The sequence below is a fragment of the Sinocyclocheilus grahami genome, unplaced genomic scaffold, assembly GCF_001515645.1.
Source record: "Sinocyclocheilus grahami isolate Dianchi unplaced genomic scaffold, SAMN03320097.WGS_v1.1 scaffold199.1, whole genome shotgun sequence".
Classification (NCBI taxonomy): Eukaryota; Metazoa; Chordata; class Actinopteri; order Cypriniformes; family Cyprinidae; genus Sinocyclocheilus; species Sinocyclocheilus grahami.
This window is the reverse complement of record NW_015505378.1, coordinates 307,632-325,642: the sequence shown is the minus strand read 5'-3', so window position 1 is coordinate 325,642 and position 18,011 is coordinate 307,632. Positions and strand designations below refer to the sequence as shown.

At 34.9% G+C, this 18,011-nt stretch overlaps 2 protein-coding genes across 5 annotated transcripts in view; both read right to left on the bottom strand.

Moving 5' to 3' along the window:
* Window positions 1–1,889, bottom strand: part of LOC107595255 (uncharacterized) — a 43,673-nt gene extending 41,784 nt beyond the window's left edge. The window contains exons 1-2 of the mRNA XM_016285608.1: window positions 1,779–1,889; window positions 983–1,148 (exon numbers count right to left, since the gene is read on the bottom strand). Of these exons, the coding sequence (XP_016141094.1) occupies window positions 983–1,138 (156 nt within the window). The 5' untranslated portion in view covers window positions 1,139–1,148; window positions 1,779–1,889. The remainder of the gene's footprint in view (window positions 1–982; window positions 1,149–1,778) is intronic.
* A 3,100-nt stretch (window positions 1,890–4,989) lies between these two features.
* On the bottom strand, window positions 4,990–15,926 carry LOC107595236 (GTPase KRas). 4 transcript variants are annotated; one of them, XM_016285583.1, is made up of 5 exons: window positions 15,533–15,924; window positions 12,331–12,448; window positions 10,848–11,026; window positions 10,561–10,720; window positions 4,990–5,601 (listed from the first exon to the last, which is right to left on the bottom strand). In XM_016285583.1, the coding sequence occupies exons 2-5, from the start codon at window positions 12,439–12,441 to the stop codon at window positions 5,485–5,487; spliced, it is 567 nt and encodes a 188-aa protein (XP_016141069.1). In that variant the 5' UTR covers window positions 12,442–12,448; window positions 15,533–15,924; the 3' UTR covers window positions 4,990–5,484. The 4 variants fall into 4 exon arrangements, with proteins under 4 accessions (XP_016141069.1, XP_016141067.1, XP_016141068.1 ...); XM_016285581.1 differs by lacking the exons at window positions 4,990–5,601; window positions 15,533–15,924 and adding exons at window positions 7,356–7,496; window positions 15,244–15,493; XM_016285582.1 differs by lacking the exons at window positions 4,990–5,601; window positions 15,533–15,924 and adding exons at window positions 7,356–7,496; window positions 12,523–12,598.
* Between the last annotated feature and the right edge of the window lie 2,085 nt (window positions 15,927–18,011).

The window sequence follows — 18,011 nt, the reverse complement described above, 5'->3', positions numbered from 1 at the left end:
ATGGAGTGTACCAAATATATATATATATATATATATATATATATATATATATATATATATATATATATATAATAAATAAATTATTGTTCAAGTAAATATTGTGCTAATGTGAATGTCAGAAATGCACTTATCACTGGTTCCTATTTCTAACAAACACTGCCATATTTTAAATATCTCACATTATCTAATACGTTTACCCGAAGGGGGATCATTTTTGTTTTGACCTAGCAAATTTGAAAAACTGTCTTCAGCTTGACAGGTTTAAATTTTTTAATGTCTTGATAGAATCACTGAGTGTGGATCAAGAGGGCAAAAAAAAAAAAGAAAGAAATCACGTTTTTGTGACAGCACCCAATTAAAAACCTGAAATGAACCCTCTGCCAAATCAACTGTTATATTCAATCCACACATGCACTAAGAAAGGTTTTAAATATGTACATAAAATATGTGCATTCAATTTTGGCAGTAGCCCTTTTTAGCCTTTACCCAATTTGTCAAATTTATCAGATTCGCTTGACCAGTGTCTGGTTGCTTTGCTATAGGCCACTGTGTGGATCTTTGAAGTTCATTTTAACTGTTGTAACAATTAGGAAACAACATGAAGTGATATTGTAATTACAAAATATTAATCAACATCTATGTGCATGAACAAGTCACAATCAAGACTTTAACGCCAGAGTATCTGCAATATTCACAATTCAGCAGTTAAGTGAAATCAATTTAAAATGCCAAAAAGTAATAGTCAGCAAAAGCTGCAATACTCAAAAAAAAAATTAAAAAAAAATCCATCAACTTCAAAAACTACTGGTCATCTCTCTACCCTCTCTTAAAGTTATCAAGCCTTGCAGGAATAAGAAATAAAAATGTCAAGGTTTTGCAATCTTTTTCTCAAGAGCTTTATATCTGTCAAGACAAACAAGAGAGTTCAGATCCACTTCAGCAGCTGAAAATGTTGCGTTGTGCGCGGATGATACAGTCTTACCTCACCACAGGTCCTGAGATCCAGGTCTGTTATTCCAGAGCGATGAATCTTCTTTTGCCTATTTGAAGTATCTTCAGGCTTATTTGGGTGGCTCGACATCAATAAAACATCCGTGAACTGAATAACTCTTCTTCTCAAAATGGATGGGCTTGCCATAAAACCTGACCTGCATTTATAAGACAGGGCTTGCTCAGTTCAAGATCTTACCAGACAATAACATTAACAGAGATACTGATTATTTCCCAGCACCAATATATCTTAAATCAGTCATTTTATTCCAACTAAATGCACAAACATTAATTCTTCTTAGGATGAAATGCAAAAACAACTAATCTAATAGACTGTTTCATCTATAGCAGAATTTACTAAATCAGCATATTGTATTAGAAACATTAATAACTATAAGGAATGAGCAAAAGATATACTAGACAGACAGATAGACAGATATAGACAGACAGATAGACAGACAGATATAGACAGAGATAGATAGATAGATAGATAGATAGAGATAGATAGATAGATAGATATAGACAGAGATAGATAGATATAGACAGACAGAGATAGATAGATAGATAGATAGATAGATAGATAGATAGATAGATAGATAGATAGATAGATAGATAGATAGATAGATAGATAGAGACAGACTTCAAAGATCAAAACAAAGTTTAGTATTATCATTTTAATTAGCATAGTTTGTCAATTAGCATAGTTTGCGTTTGTGCTTACCAAAACTAAGTCACTAATCTACACGAACTCATTCGCCGTAGTATTTATTATTTAAAACAAATTAAACCTGTTGTGAACTTGTCCAAACTCTCGAATGTCACTAATGTCGTTGTTTGCATCGTTTTCTTCTCTCTCGGCTGCCTCGTGCTTTCTTTGAATGATGATTGGCGGGAAGCGGGGCGTGTCAATTGCAGAATCGTGACGGAAACATCTTTTATTAAAAGTAAAATAGTACAATTCAGTTTTTTATGCGTTTGTGTAGGATACTGTTGATGAAGAATAGCGGGAAAAAACTTGCCATACAGTACTACTCATTTAGCTGTTTGGAGACAGAGCACCAAACTACATTTTCCCACCATTTGCAAGCACAGAAATTGACTGAATTACATTACATGATATGCATACTTTGCTCTTCGTTACAACACTTTAGCACCGAACAACTCGGGAAATTAAAAAAATAAAAATATTTTTTATTTGAACACTTGAAAAAAATTAATTGCTCATAATTACATGTTGACCTAATGTTGATTAAAACATTTATTTAAAAAAACAATAATAATTTGCACACCTAATGTGCATCATATGGTCTTTATTTTGTTGCAATTGCAATTGCAAAAAAAAAAGCTTGGTAGCAATAAGAAAAATATGTACTTGCTTTCATGTTGTTCTGACCAAAATTATTTTAATGCAGGGCCATATTAATTATATGATAGGAATAAAAACGAGGCTGTGAGGAATATAAGTACAGTGTGTTCAATAGATTGTACTGTAGTTTAACATAACGATTGTTCAGCTGACAAAACATCTTTTGAAAAGAAAACACTTCATGAAACACTTTTGAAAGTTGTGAATCTTGAAAAATGCATGCAATCTAGGACCTTTATTCAGTGCATTCCATTGTGAAGATTTTAATTCTATCCCTCACAGCTTTGTTTTCATCCATGTAAAATTCAATATGGTCTATGTTTTTCAAATAAGTAGGCACTTCCCAGGAGAACCACACCAAGTTAGCTGGAAAAGCCCCACTGTGGGAGTCCCACAGGGCTCGGTGCTGGGACCGTTACTCTTTCCTGTCTACATTCAGACATTTATAGATAGCTCTGAATTGTCATTTAATTGCATGGCTTCTCTTATCGCTTCTCTTAACCCTTCTGTCTCGATGTCTGCAATCTCTGTATGCCTGACATATCAAACACACTCAATCTTAATCTTGACAAGACTGAGATCTTCTTTCTCTCAGCCGTGACCCTCAGCAAATCTCTCAGATAGCTCTGAATTGTCATTTAATTGCATGGCTTCTCTTATCGCTGATGTGCTGATGACACTTAGCTGTACATGTCCCCTTCTGTCTCGATGTCTGCAATCTCTGTATGCCTGACATATCAAACACACTCAATCTTAATCTTGACAAGACTGAGATCTTCTTTCTCTCAGCCGTGACCCTCAGCAAATCTCTCTTTATCGCTGTCACACAGTTGTTGCCTCTAGGTGTTTAAAAATTCATGGTGTTTTTGTTAGGGATCCTATTATGATGACTGCCCTGTCCTGCTGCTTTATGCAGTACAACAAAAGTAAAATAAGTTCCTGCCTTATCCACAATCTACTCTGAGCTCTAGTTACTCAAAGGCAGGGTAGGTGATATGGTTCAAATTTCTTTTGTTATGCTGGTTGAAAATTAAATTGACAGTGTTTCATTCAATCCTCCACCAACGCCATCTCTCTCTCATTGTGTCGCTGGTTAGCCTTTACTCTGACTGAGCGCGTTCATGTGTTTTGGAGGAGTCGTGACTTTAGAGAGTGATTTGCAGGGAGGGTGGGATCTTATGCTTTCAAAGCTAGCTTGCTATTGCTAGCCTCTCCAAAATCACCTACTCTACCATTAATAGCTGAACTGCTACGAAGTATATTTTTGTCCTACCTGCCATACATTGCCCTTGAAAATATCCATATTCTTCTTCTTTCTCTTTTTTAACCTCAATAAATCAATTATAAAATACCAGGTCAGTTCTCTATACAGGCTACATATTTTTTTATTTTTATCGTATCGTATTGTATTGCATTTATTTGTCTTACTTACAAACTAAACTTGGGGGTCAGTAAGATTTTTTAAATAAATTATTACTTTTATTCAGCAAGTATGCATTTAATTAAAACTGATAGTAAAAACTTTCACATGCTGTTCTATTGAACTTTCTATTCATCATTCATCAAAAACTGTTTTCAACATTGATAATAATAAGAAATATTTCTTGAACACCAAATCAGCATATTTGGATCATGTGACACTGCAGACTGGAGTAAAATATTCTGAAAATTCAACTTAAAAAGTCAAAATTATGACTAAGTTAAATAAAAAGTCAATTAGGACACAAGTCAGTCTCATAAAAATGACTAATCTTGAATGTTTATCTTTGGATTATGATTTAGCATCTCACAATTTTGAATATTGAAGTCAACATTGATTTAAAAAAATAATATTTTCAAAACTTGGTCAAAACTGTGTCAATTATCTCATATTCATTGTCATAATTTGACAATTGACATTGTCATAATGGCTTTTTCTCATTAAATTTTTCTCTCTCATATTTATGTCTTCATCTCTTATGGCCGTTTATCTCACAATTATGACTTCGTATCAGTCTTGCCTTTTATGTCAATTAATACTTTTTATGTTAGGATTTATCAAAGCATGATTTTTTTCTCATGTGGCAGAAATAGGATTACATACTAATAACTAAAACTGATCAAATACTGTATATTAATTCAATAGATTAGTACCTGACATACAAATGAAATCTGCCTAGAAGGATTAAAAATCCTTATCTAGTAATCATGAATCACGACAAAGACTGTTATGACTTATAAGAGAATAAAAAGAACTTCATCAAAATACAAAACAAAAAAAAACATTGATTTTCAAGTCAACGAACTTGTTCAGGGTGTGCAAGCATTTTACATTTAATTTTGTTGTCTACTGAAGATATATTTTGACATGATGTTACCTCTTAGCAGATTTTGACTCTTATATAAACCCTCGTGACTTTAACTGAAAATATCAGAAAAATGAACAATGGTTATGTTGAAATAGAATCTATTCTGCAGGACAGTGGCTATTATACAGCATTCAACGCATTACCGTTCCCTGGAAGTTTAATGAGCAGAACACAGCATGCATACAGGGAAATAAGGTTAATGTGGTTAAGATTTCACCATACATGGCTTTCGAGAGAGGGCGCGTTAATCCGACTACAATGGAAGTTCACATGCAGGTTGTTTCGGGAAGTCCGGGACATCCAAAGGCAGGGTCATACACAGTGATAAATGTATCAAAACACCACCTGAAAGTGTTGGTCCTAAAAAATAAAAAATAAAAAGATTCCTCAAAGTTTCAGTTCCTGTAAAATCAAGTGACTCGCATGCAAATTTCACGGCTAAACAGCTACACAGCTAGTTCTCTCTCATACATCACACCAAAGGCCTGTTTTCATGTCCTCTCCTTTCCTTATAAATCTGCTAAAACTACTCTAGATAAACCAACTGCAAAATAACACCAGCTCTCACAGCCCACCCGGTAAAATAAGCCAGAAATGTGTCAAGGGACCAACACTTTGGGGCAACTGGCACCGAACGAGAAGTAAAGCTTATTTCTTTTAAGAAAGCAAGTAGAATAAGGATCCATTCTGTATTTTGAACAGGCTAATAATTTAGTGTAATGTACAAAATGCAGTTGTGGAACTTTTTTTGTTGAGTCTGTAATGACAGGAAAGGCTTGTTCACATTAATACACATTTTGTTTTGGATTTCTTCTTCTTCTTCTTGCCCTCCTTGCTCATCTTCTCCTTGTGCTTCCGGATTTCTCGGACTAAAGTATAAAACGCGTCATCCACGCCCTTCAAAATAAAGGGAAAACAGGATCTTCAGGTGATTATCTAAAGCATCAAACACTATAACAAAAAACAGGGATTTTTCAGAGATCTATGCCCAACTTTTGTTGCCATATTCCAAACATTAGCCATTTAACATTAAAACTGGCCTCAGATAAGTCTTAAAAAGGCCATGATCACCAAACCCAAACAGTGAAAATAGAAATTAATTGGGGGAAAAAGATAGATAAGAATGTCAGTCTCACAGAAAAACGGTCATATTCAGTCCCAAAATCAAACAAAAATGAGACGCTATATTTCGCAATAAAAAAAAATAAAAAAAAAGTTTGTAGGATTTTTTCTTTCTTTTTCACAGTAGTAAAACAGACGTTCCCTTTAAAAACTTTATTAAAAAAAATGTAAAATCCTGTATGGGAATGTATTTTTAAATGTAATACTTAAATTCAGTTAATTAAGTAAATAAATCTTTTCTGGAAAATTAAATTTTTTAAAGGTCCCCTGAAGTGCCTTGAAACACGCAGCATTATTCTATGTGGTGACGTAATTTCAACTGAAACAGAAAGAGAGGGCGGGACATAGAGCATACTCCGCCCCCTTTTTAAAATCGCCAATAGTGTTTTGTTTATATCTGCTCGGTAAAGCCGCATTTGACAGCCACAGTCTAATAGATTACCCCCTAGATTCAATATGAAACTCGTAAAACAAAATAGTGGTAATAATCATGCTGAGGCTGTGTACTTGTAAAAGTTTTTAATATATGCCGACTCGCACATATGATCCGCTCCGTGTGATCGGGTCTCTGGACCGGAGCCAAAGTCCAGATCAGACTGTGTGCGCTGCCACGGTTCGCGTGAAGCAGCGTGAAACAAGACCTCAATTTGCACCAATCGAAAGCATATTTACACTGTCTGAATCATTCCCTATCGCCTACATTGTGCACTACGAGCCATTCACTGTACAGGAAATACTACACTGTGAACAAGTGACCGATCTCAGCCGGCGCTTCAGTGTCTATTTATAGTGCAGGGGGCGGGTGCTTCGGATTCTAGAGAGCATTTGATTGGTCAGAAGATTTGATGAGAAGCTGAAGTACGATGTGACGTCAAAAAAAATTGTTGAACCATTTTGTCGGAAGTGACGAACTGCAAGCTTTGAATGCGTATGTCTTTTAAATGTGAATTTTGTCACTGCTTTGGAGCACACTGCCTTATAGATAACCTTAAGACTAACATATTGATACTAACACCCAAAAAAAAAAACTTTAATTTTGATTTCATGGGGACTTTAAATTAAATTGTGCATTTATTAAAATCATCACAACAAACACTACAAAGAAAAAAAAAAGAAAAAAAAAAGAACATTTGTCTGGAAAGTGATTTTTAAATTACTATTAGCATGATTTAAATTCAGAACAACTACAAACACAATAAATAAAAATGGTCTTGAAAATAATAGTATTACTATTAGCATTAATTACATTCAAATATATGATGTACAATTATAAATACACTTAAGTTGTTTGTGTTCTAAAATAAGGGTTTATTCTTATTCTATGGTCAAATGTGGAAGGTGTGATTATGAAAATAAATGTCATAACGCTAAATCTCTTATCGGTCCTAAAATAGGTTTCTTTTTTATGAAAATTAATTTTGGGCTGAAATATGACCTGGATATTTCTCTGACAGTTTGAGAGACCCATCTAAGAACAGATGTAAAGTGTACAGCAGATTTCGTACTCCACAGCTGGGCTGCAGACGGCCAGTGCTTCCAACTTACCCCTCTTACATCAAAACACATTTTTTAAGCTTGATGCATTGTGTCGTCTTTTCTTCTTTACTGAGTTTTCTCAGCCGGTATTGCCTGATTTCCCGTACCAGAGTATAAAAGGCATCTTCCACTCTCTGCAGTGCAAAACACAACTCCCTTCAGTGTCAAGGAACGCACAGCCTTCTCATTACCGAGAAGCGGAAATAGTCCGAACTGGATTTCGGGAACCAAGTGGCACTATAAAGTTTTCCACATAGTGCTGGCAAAATTAATATTAGCGTCTTCTTTTGATTATTTCTGGGAATATGGAAGGAATTTGGCATAATGAAGTTTTCACATCAACCCCCCCCCCCCCCAAAAAAAAGGCAGGCTATTCCATGGGATGTAATTTTTCGCAGCATCTTCACACTTGGAAAACATTTTAGAAGAGTTTCTCTAAAAAGAGTTAGTAATGTCCCTGAACATACACACACACACACACACACACGTTTTAATAAACAAAGATAAGAGAATTAGAAAGTGAATCTGCTATTAGAGCAATACACACAGAACCATTTCGGCCTGCCGCCAGAGGGAATTGTGGGTATTGAAGACGGCACTACGGTGTCGGCGAGTAGCATGTGAGGCTCAAAACAGAGAGAAAAGAAATTAATTCAGGAGCTTTTATTATACCCCAGCACCACAAGGAGTTGTGATTTGAGCACTGCAGAGGGAGGTAGAGTGTCTGCCCTGATATTTAATCAGCAGTTTAATAACCCCAATTGATTAATAGTGATTAAACCCCTGATCGATCAATCAATCGATCCAAATAGCATTCTTTGCCATTAAAAGCTTAATTTATGAAATCAAACACAGACAAATTATAATGAATACACATGAGAGACCAGGCACAAACCCAGAGGCAGATCACTTGTGTTGTGTGATATGACCTGATTGATTATTCATAAAGCCCGTCAGAATGAACTCATGCATAAACCCAGTGTAAAGCAACAGTGCGCAATGATCAGCTTTCCTACAATTTTACACATTTCAACTGCCTTCAGATGGTGTGTGAATGTTACAAAAACCATGTCTAGGCCACAGTTACCTCCTAAAAATAATACAATAAAATACCTATATTTATGCAATAAGACTTACTTCTATTGTGACACTTTTTTTTTTATGTAAAAAAATTTAAATGGCAATTAGGGGTGTAACAAACTAGACGATACCGATCCTCACGAAACAATACTTTCACAATACTTTAAACAAAGCCAAAATAGTGTTAACATTTTACCTTTTTATTATTACTTCTAAAGACATATTATAAACGGTTAACAAAAAGTACTGTTCATTAAAATGCTACATGTTGGCATTACATCAGGGGTGGACTTGAATGGACTTGGACTCAGTCCTGGTCTCCAATGCACAGGGCAATGGTGAGACCAGAACACACATATTCATGATTCTGCAGAATTATGTTTGACGGGGATTACATTTACATGTGCAAAAAGCAGCAAACAACAGAACATGAGGATTCACATGGTCTTCATATCACATCACGCACCTGAAGCGCTTCTGCCAGCAGAGAAAAACATAAAGAGATATATATGTGTTTTTCTCCACTCGCAGAAGCTCTGCAGGTACGGGATGTGATGACCATGTGAATGAATATATATATATTTATTTATACAACAGTTCGTTCTGGTTCTCAAATCTGATTGGTTGAGAACCGTGAGTTATTGTACTGGTATTCACAATAAAAACAAATCTTTGTGCTTTTGTAAAATATGCCTAAAGAAAAATAGCTTTCTGCCGACTGGTTTCCTTTCGCGCAGCACAAAAGTGAACCAGGCTACTAAATGAATACTAGGCTACTTGTTTTTCTTTAATTTTCTTAGTTTATAATTTAAGTAAAAATATGTTTCTCGTATAGGCCTATTTATTTGTTTTAGGACTAAAAGGAGTAGTTTTTTTCCACTGTTAAGGAAAAAATTCAAGTGATTGTGCCGGCGCCGCACGCACGCACACAGTTAAGCATTGCTACCTTGACAATGCAGCCTGTTCATTATCATAATAAAATACAGTCAGTCAAACATGGAAAAAAAAAAAAACTATGTAGTAAAATCTGTTAAGCCGTTAAGGTTAAGTGTTATCACTGTACCGCCGTGATGTTATGCAAAACATTTTGTTTTACGTGGATATTGGAACGCGATTGAAGTACATAAAATAATAATTTGCCATTCAAATACATCGCGAACATGGAAACATTTGATTTTGTGTGGAATGAGAGACCCAACATTGGTTTCAGTTTCGTTTTAACCTAAATTAGTTTTGGCTTGTCGTGTATATTGCTATAGCTTCTTATATTTTTAATTCTTGTTCTTTTCTAAATACTGTTAATTGAAAGGATTTGTTGTGGAGTGAGGGGAACTAAAATAGCCTAGCTATGTTTACAGTGTTTATTATAATGTTTGTAAACATTTCACGTCAGCATTAGGCCTATTTCTGAATGAAATAAAATGCGACTTATACACGTGTATGTATGTGTGTGTATTTTAGTTTTTTTAAACAGTGTAATAAACTAAACTGATTAATAACAGTTTCTATAATAATAAATAACAACAATTTTCTACTATTTCCTTTGATTTCAGTAAAATGTGACCTGACATGTTCTTGAAATGCTTTACAAGACTCACCTTAAATGGTTGTATTCTGGTTATTTTCAACTTTTATTATAGATTTCAAACCATGTTTAACCCAATATTGCATTAACATGACATTAAAGACAACATGAAATGGCATTTCACAACTCATTTAACTTCCATAATAATGCATTTCTAAGCAAAATAATATTGTGAAAAAAAATTTATCAAATGTAGGTTGGGATAATTTTATCCATCGGAATTTGATTGAATCCTACGCTGCTAGGATATTACAGACTCCTTTTAATTGTGGCCTTAGTTGCGTCAGCATAAAAGTGGTTTCAGAGGTGGATAAAAGTTTATGGTAAACAAACAATTTTTTTGTAATGACGAGCAGAGCACAAGTACCAAGGACATTTATTTACAAAAAAACTGTTGATTTTGATTTCATGTTGTCTATAAACCAGTTTTAAACCAGCCAAAATAAAAAAGTCTTTCAATGTGAAAACTTTTATTTTCATCGATTTGTCAGACACACTTGTATTCAATCCACGACCGCCCATGTTTTCCATACCTGTCTCGTCTTTGCTGAGGTCTCTATAAATGGGATGCCGTAGCTACGTGCTAAATCCTGAGCCTGCTTGGTGTCCACACTGCGGGATGGAAGATCACACTTATTCCCCACCAGGACCATGGGGACGTCCTCCGAGTCCTTTACTCGTTTTATCTGCTCTCTGCCAAAGCACACAGAACATTGCACGTCAAAAAGGAATTTGACTTTGTGAGGTGTTTTAACCCTTTACAGACCTGATTCTGCAGGTTATGTGACTGAACACCATTCGGTTTCTATCAAACCCTCACCTGTAGTGGTGAATGTCCTCAAAGGACTTGGTGTTATTGATGGCGAAGACACAGAGGAAGCCCTCTCCTGTCCTCATGTACTGATCCCTCATGGCGCTGTACTCCTCCTGACCTGCAGTGTCCAAGATGTCCAGCAGACACGTCTCCCCGTCAATCACCACCTGCTTTCTGTAGGAGTCCTACACAAGTGAAATGATCTTTTGAGCATGTTGAGCAGTATAATAATCTCAAACTATACTGGTTCTGTAATATCAGCGCATGACAATTTGCCAGTTATCGCAAACACTTGATTGCAGTTGTTGCTGCAAAGCGTGGCACAACCAGTTATTAGATTTAAGGGGCAATTACTTTTTCACATAGGGCCAGGCAGGTTTGGACAGCTTTTTTCCCTTAATAAAATAATAATTTAAAAACTGCATTTTGTATTTACTTGCATTATCTTTGTGCAATATTAATTTGTTTGATGATCTGAATCTTTTAAGTGTGACTTATGTAAAAAACAGGAAGGGGGCAAATACCTTTTCACAGCACTGTAGCTCAAAAATGATATTAAAAACCTGACATTTGTAAAATGACAAATGGTACTTGTAGGCAAAAATTGTGTTTGAGTTTTAAAGTGCTCATCTAGGTGTAGATTAAGTCTAGCAAAATGGGTGTACAGGTCAACATGAAATTAAAATTAGAAAGATTTTCTTCAGCATTTTCAATGCATGTTCTAGGACTTAATTCATCAGCGCACATTATTCCAAAGAAAATTTGCCTCTGTAATCTTGCGTCAAAACAAACATCTAAAGAACAACTATAAAACATCTAAAAACTACAAAATCATCCCAAAACATCTACAAAACAAACATTAAAAAATACAAAAACTGCAAACAAGCATAAAAAACAACAAATATCTAAAATACAAAACAAAACTACAAAAACATCTAAAACATAACTTCAAAACAACTACAACACATCTAAAAAGCATCTAAAAACAATTGCAAAACTACAGACCAAACAACTACACTTTTTAGCCGGATCAACCAATCCCAAGGTAAAAAAAAAAAAAAAAGTTCTGTCCTTTATTTTTTTTACTCTGAAATGTCACATTACATAAATAAAATAGGTTGTGAATGCTGTTCTATGTTGATTTTAAGGATAACCTAAGGTTTTTCTTAATTTATTTATTTTAAACAAGAAAAGCATAAAAATAAAAAATAAAAAAAGCGAACAAACACACAAAAAACTTATTAGGAATTATGTAAATTTGTAATCTAAACATAGAAAGGTGACAAGCCAGAAAAGTGAAAGGTAAGAGACACAATGGCCTTCAATCTGGAATCCACCTTCTTTCAAACCAGAATAACCGGATCGCACTGTTGAATCTTTAACAGTAAATTTTTTTGCATAATCACATGTGGTTGAGTTTCACAGCTTTGCGTGGCAGTAGAAAGTGAGTGTCCTGACGGCGCTAGAGACAGAGGTACACATGCCTCACCTCTATGGTTGGGTCGTATTCATCCACAAAGTGGTTCTGGATGAGTTGTATGGTGAGAGCGCTCTTGCCCACGCCTCCAGCCCCTACGACCACAAGCTTATATTCTGTCATTCTTCACCTGCAGCAGAAAAAAAAAGATGAAAATCAATGAGCAGCTAAAGACTTTTGCAGCTCCAGCTTTAATGTACTTACCAGACTTTAAATAAATGTCAATTAATTGATGCTATTATCCAAAGCACCTTCACTAATTTCAGGTTCAGTCTGCTGGAGTAACCTAGGGTTAGACTTCTTGCTCAGGGGCACGACAGTGATAGTACAATAATAAAGCCTTTTTACGGTTTGAACTTACAACCATTCAGCTACTAACCCAGATGTTTAACCATTACACCACCACAGCATCCTACAATCAGGCAAGACAGTAAAAGTTTGTCACATTGACATTTACTTAAAATGCCAGGTTTAATGGACTGACCCAAAAACAGCCTTTAAACACCACTATTAAAACATTAGTAGTAGTACCTTTATTATCCCCTTGGGGAAATTCTGTTTCAGTGGGTTTCAACATGCGTTTCTACGGTGGCCGAGAAGTGCAAAACAAATCACAATTCTGAAAACAAAATAAATTAAAACGCAAATGCAAGTCTAAAAAACAAAATAACAATTCAGAAAACACAACAAGAAGTCAGAAAACACAACGACAAATCAGACAAACCGGAAGAGGTAGGTATAGTTTGAGACAACGCCATTGGTTTGGGATTACTCACCGCTGACTGGACGAGACATCTGTCAATCAACGTATACAGGAAGAACCAGCCGAAGAACAGCAGAGTCGTGGTAGAAAGTTCGGAGATGGTATTAAAGTAGCTCAGTTTAAATGTATGAATTGCCCTTGAATAAAAAATACGGGTGTCTATTTATACTTAGTTAAAAGTGGCTGTTAAACATCAGCTCCAGTGGCGCAGATGGATAAGTGCGTGTCGTCAGCATTTTGACGCGATTGACCCGGGTTCGATCCTGCCTTTTGCCGAACTTTTTTTTCCTCCCTTTTCAAATCTCCTATTAGCAATGGATTCTATTTACACTAAGTGAAAATAGCAGTATTTTTAGCAATATGCTATTTACACTAAATGCAAATACCTATTTACACTGTTAAAATAGCAGGATTTCTACTATCAAGTATACTACTTGTTGCAAATAGTGGCAATTATCTGCACTTCAGTATTGTAGTACATACCCTAACCCTACCCGATACTTTATTTTCAACTTTTTCATTATAAAACAGTACGCAATAATAACGTATTGAGTGTAAATTATAATTTTAATTATTAAATGGATGCCACCTTATTGGTGCAATAAAGCCCTCCCTACATGTACCCTAACCGATAATTTATTTTCAACTTTTTGACTATTTCCTTATTTTTTTATTGAAAATAAATGCCTTTATGATGTGATACGAGATTTGAAAAGGGAGAAAAAAAAAGTTCGGCAAAAGGCAGGATTGAACCCGGGTTGATCGCGTCAAAAAGCCGACGACACGCGCTTATCCATCTGCGCCACTGGAGCTGATGGTTTACAGCCACTTTTAAGTATTTTAAGTGTAAATAGACACCCCATATTTTTATTCCATAGTAAGTTTGTGTATTGTCAGACAATACATTTAAACTGAGCTACTTTAATACCATCTCCGAACTTTCTACCATGACTCTGCTGTTCTTCGGCTGGTTCTTCCTGTATACGTTGATTGACAAATGTCTCGTCCAGTCAGCAGTGAGTAATCTCAAACCAATAGCGCGGTCTCAAACTATACCCAACTCTTCTGGTTTGTCTGATTTGTTGTGTTTTCTAACTTGTTCATTTGTTTTTGGAATTGTTGTTGTGCTTTCTGAATTGTTATTTAGTTTTTTAGACTTGCATTTGCGTTTGTAATTTGTTATTTTGTTTTCAGAATTGGGATTTGCTTTGCACTTCTCGGCCACCATACGTTTCACATAGAAAATACACCATAGCAACAAGAACACAAATATGAAGGGAATTTTTTTTTATTAATTTCTAGAAATAAATAATCAATATGGAACTGAATCAACAGATCCACAAATGAATACTACAGTTCTCTATGGTTTAAAATTTTATATATATATATATATATATATATATATATAAATAAATAAAACATTTTGCTGACAACTACATCATTAACCATCTTTACAATAGAATAGATTTTCTTCGATAACTTTATTACTACAACTAAATAATCAGTTAAATAAACCGATTCAACGCATAACTAACGATAGAATAGCATGATTTGACATGTTATGAAGTTACGTATGATCTTACATGCATCTACTCTTTAACTTTACCATGAGTATAATCTCACTTTTCATTACAATAACTAAAACCGATTAATCTACAGTTAACAATCAATTCAACAGGTGATACACTAAGATAAAATACATGATTAACAATTTTTTTTTAAAAGTTACATATTTATAGGCTAGTCACGTGCCAGACCTTTTTACTCAGACTTTTCTTGATTAGAATTTAAAATCGACTAACTAAAAGACTCACAGACTGCAACATAATACTACGATTTGAAATCATTTGACATGTTTTTAATGAAAACCCAACCTTAAAGTATTCTATGTATCTTTTAGAGCATATGTGATTTATGTTATGTGCAATAAAGTGTGGATTCGATTTTAACTCCAGTTAAAATAAGTGAATCGTTAATAAGTATAGTTAAGCACCATTGTAACGCAGGGCCCGAATTTATCTTGGGCGTGCGATGACAATAATACACTGGAACAAATCATACACACACAAAAGCTCACATTTCGCCAATTCTTAGCTTTCTCTGCACATGATTGCTCGTGACTGTTAACACACACGTTAAACTAGCTTTTCTATCATTTGTACCTCTGGGTTTGCTGTAAGTTCCGCGTCTGAAAAGCTTCTGATGACTCGAGCGTTTATATCATGACCTTGCCATAATGTTATTATCCATTTAAACGGCGTGTATAAAGCCGCATATACCAGTTAGAGGGTTTTGAAGTATTTTTTTTTTTTTTATCAAACTAGAAAAAAATTAAAATAGAGCTGAATTCTATTCTTTCTAGGCTAACGTTACATGGCCTGCGCTCGGAGGCTGTGCTTCACATAGATATGGGCGGACACACGGTTTGCGTCCACCTAAATGATCACTTACCCCAAAATATCAACGGTTTTCAGCGGTTTACGATTATTTTCAGTCGGTGGAGGAGGTTAAAAGGACGAGTAATACGCAGTCGAGCAGCCCCTTCCGAGCATCAGCATGCATCTTGCATTATAACGGACGAAACATCTGTAGATACAAATAATCCCGATCGGCGTCCTTTCAGGGAGCTGTGTAGGGCGGAGGGCTTGATCGATAACTGACCGATTCACAACACCGCTAATTCAAGGCTAAATATTGTTATACGACGGATAACACATGCACTTTAGTTTACAGTGTAATAGCACACGAGAATGTGCGAAGACATATTCGATACTGGGCAATGACCGGCTTTTGACAAGCGCTGAGGGCAGGATTGGCGTAGACTGACTTGCTCCTTAAATAGGCCCTAAATATAACCGGAACGTGGTACGTGCGTACGTCATCGCGTATGTGGAATCTTATTGGATGTTTCACCTGTCACTCAGAAGTCATGTTTTTGCGCGCAAGGAGCCAATCGTCTACGTTTATTGACTGACTAATACAAATTACTCGGCCTTGATGTTTATCGTTTGACTTGATGCTTTACTTTATACGTTTATTTTCTTTGCAATTTAATGTAAATATACAGTTAACAGATACACGTAATTGTGAAACAAAGCATACAAAGTAAAGAATATGGGGGAAATTAAAAATAGCGCTTTTCTTGTCTCTATAAAATGTCAAGAGCGAAAATATTGGTATATCTGCATTTCTCTGTTTACAGTTTGTGGAGATGTTTTAGTTTGCAATATTACATTTGTCATAATTGAAATGATCATTTATATAGTAACCAAAAATAATATGACTAACAGGCAAAGAAAATTCACTTAAAGATTATGAACATTAATATCAGGGCTGGATTCGTTTTATGAAACGTAGCTAGAAATATTTTACTTAGAAAAAGCCTAATTGATTGTATAACTTATGGTTTGGAATTCTCTCTACACTAACCTTGCGATACGTTTTATATTTGAGTTCACTTTTAATCATTATTCATATATTTGTATTATAATGTAAGTAATTGCAAAGTAATTATACAAATACAAAATATTTTGCAACACCAAGAGTGTTGAAAAAAAGACAAAGTGAAAGATTTACGACTTTAGCATACAGTCTATTATTTGATCATAAACATGTTATATATATATATATATATATAATTAATTTCATTTTAATATATATATATATATATACACATAAACATATGTTAAATACTAATTATGAACTTTGAATAAAACATTTCCATTTTAATTTTATAAGATGCAATAAAAAAACGCTAAAGACACAAGGGGTCAGTATTTCCACGGATTTGTAACTCAAGTTTAATTTCAATAATGGCGTCAAACTGTTTTTGCTGTATTCAGATGTTTTGTCTTTTGATATTTATTTTTTTAATTGAATGCTTATTAAAGTTTATAAGCATTACTCTGCTGTAAATTATTATTCAAACCACGTGTTGCGTGTTACTTTTCTCAGCGCTGACAGGGTGACCAAATCAAAACCGTTTGTTATTGAATAATACTTTTTAAATAGAGACTGCTGGGGCCATTTTTTTAATATGCACAGACACATTGATGTCCTAAGACACGAAACGATCGGTTTGTGCCAGAAACCGAACAGTATTTATATCATTTTTTTACCTCTGATACAGCACTATGTCCAACTGTCTTTGGGTGCGCGCACGGCATCCGGTGCGTGAGGTGTGTACGCACTCTGGCGTATAGATATATAGAGATGGTAGATTTGGGTTATTTTATTTGTAAAGTCTTTCAACTTTTATTATTTTCTGATTTTTTCAATGTTATTTTTATTCAATTATTGATATTTGAAGGATCAGTCAGCTTAAAAAATATCAGTATGCGTTAGTTTGACTATTTAAACTTTTATTTGATGCAGTATACAGTTACTTCTAAACCCAGTTATTATCTAGGCTAGTTATTGAAACATATTTAATGCACTTTTAAATTGAATGACTAATTAGTATGGGAAGTACGATCCATGTTATCATGCAATGCAATAGAAAAATTACTGGCCGTGGTGGTTCTAACAAAGACATTATGGAGATTTATAAAATAATTTGGTTATTTTCCTTTTATCATATCTTATATCATGTAGGCTATTTACTGCAAAATACTCATTTAATCCAAAAAAGTGTCTTTAGTGCATTTTTGTATTGCCACAAAAGTATGCAGATGCTTTACAGTGGGAATGCGTAACTACTTAATTGAAAGTGGTAAGATGAGAGATTATTAATAAACTACTTAATCACATTGACACTTTATCCAGTACTCTCGTAGCTCAGTTTTTGGCTGGTCCTTCAAAGCTAGCCTGCTGATCACAACCATGGCAAAAGAACAAAGGCAGTATTATATCCAGCGAAACGTGCCATCCAGATGTTAGCGATTGTGCCTGTCTAAGGCCTAGCTGTGGGTGTGGAGCTGGGTTTTAAGGG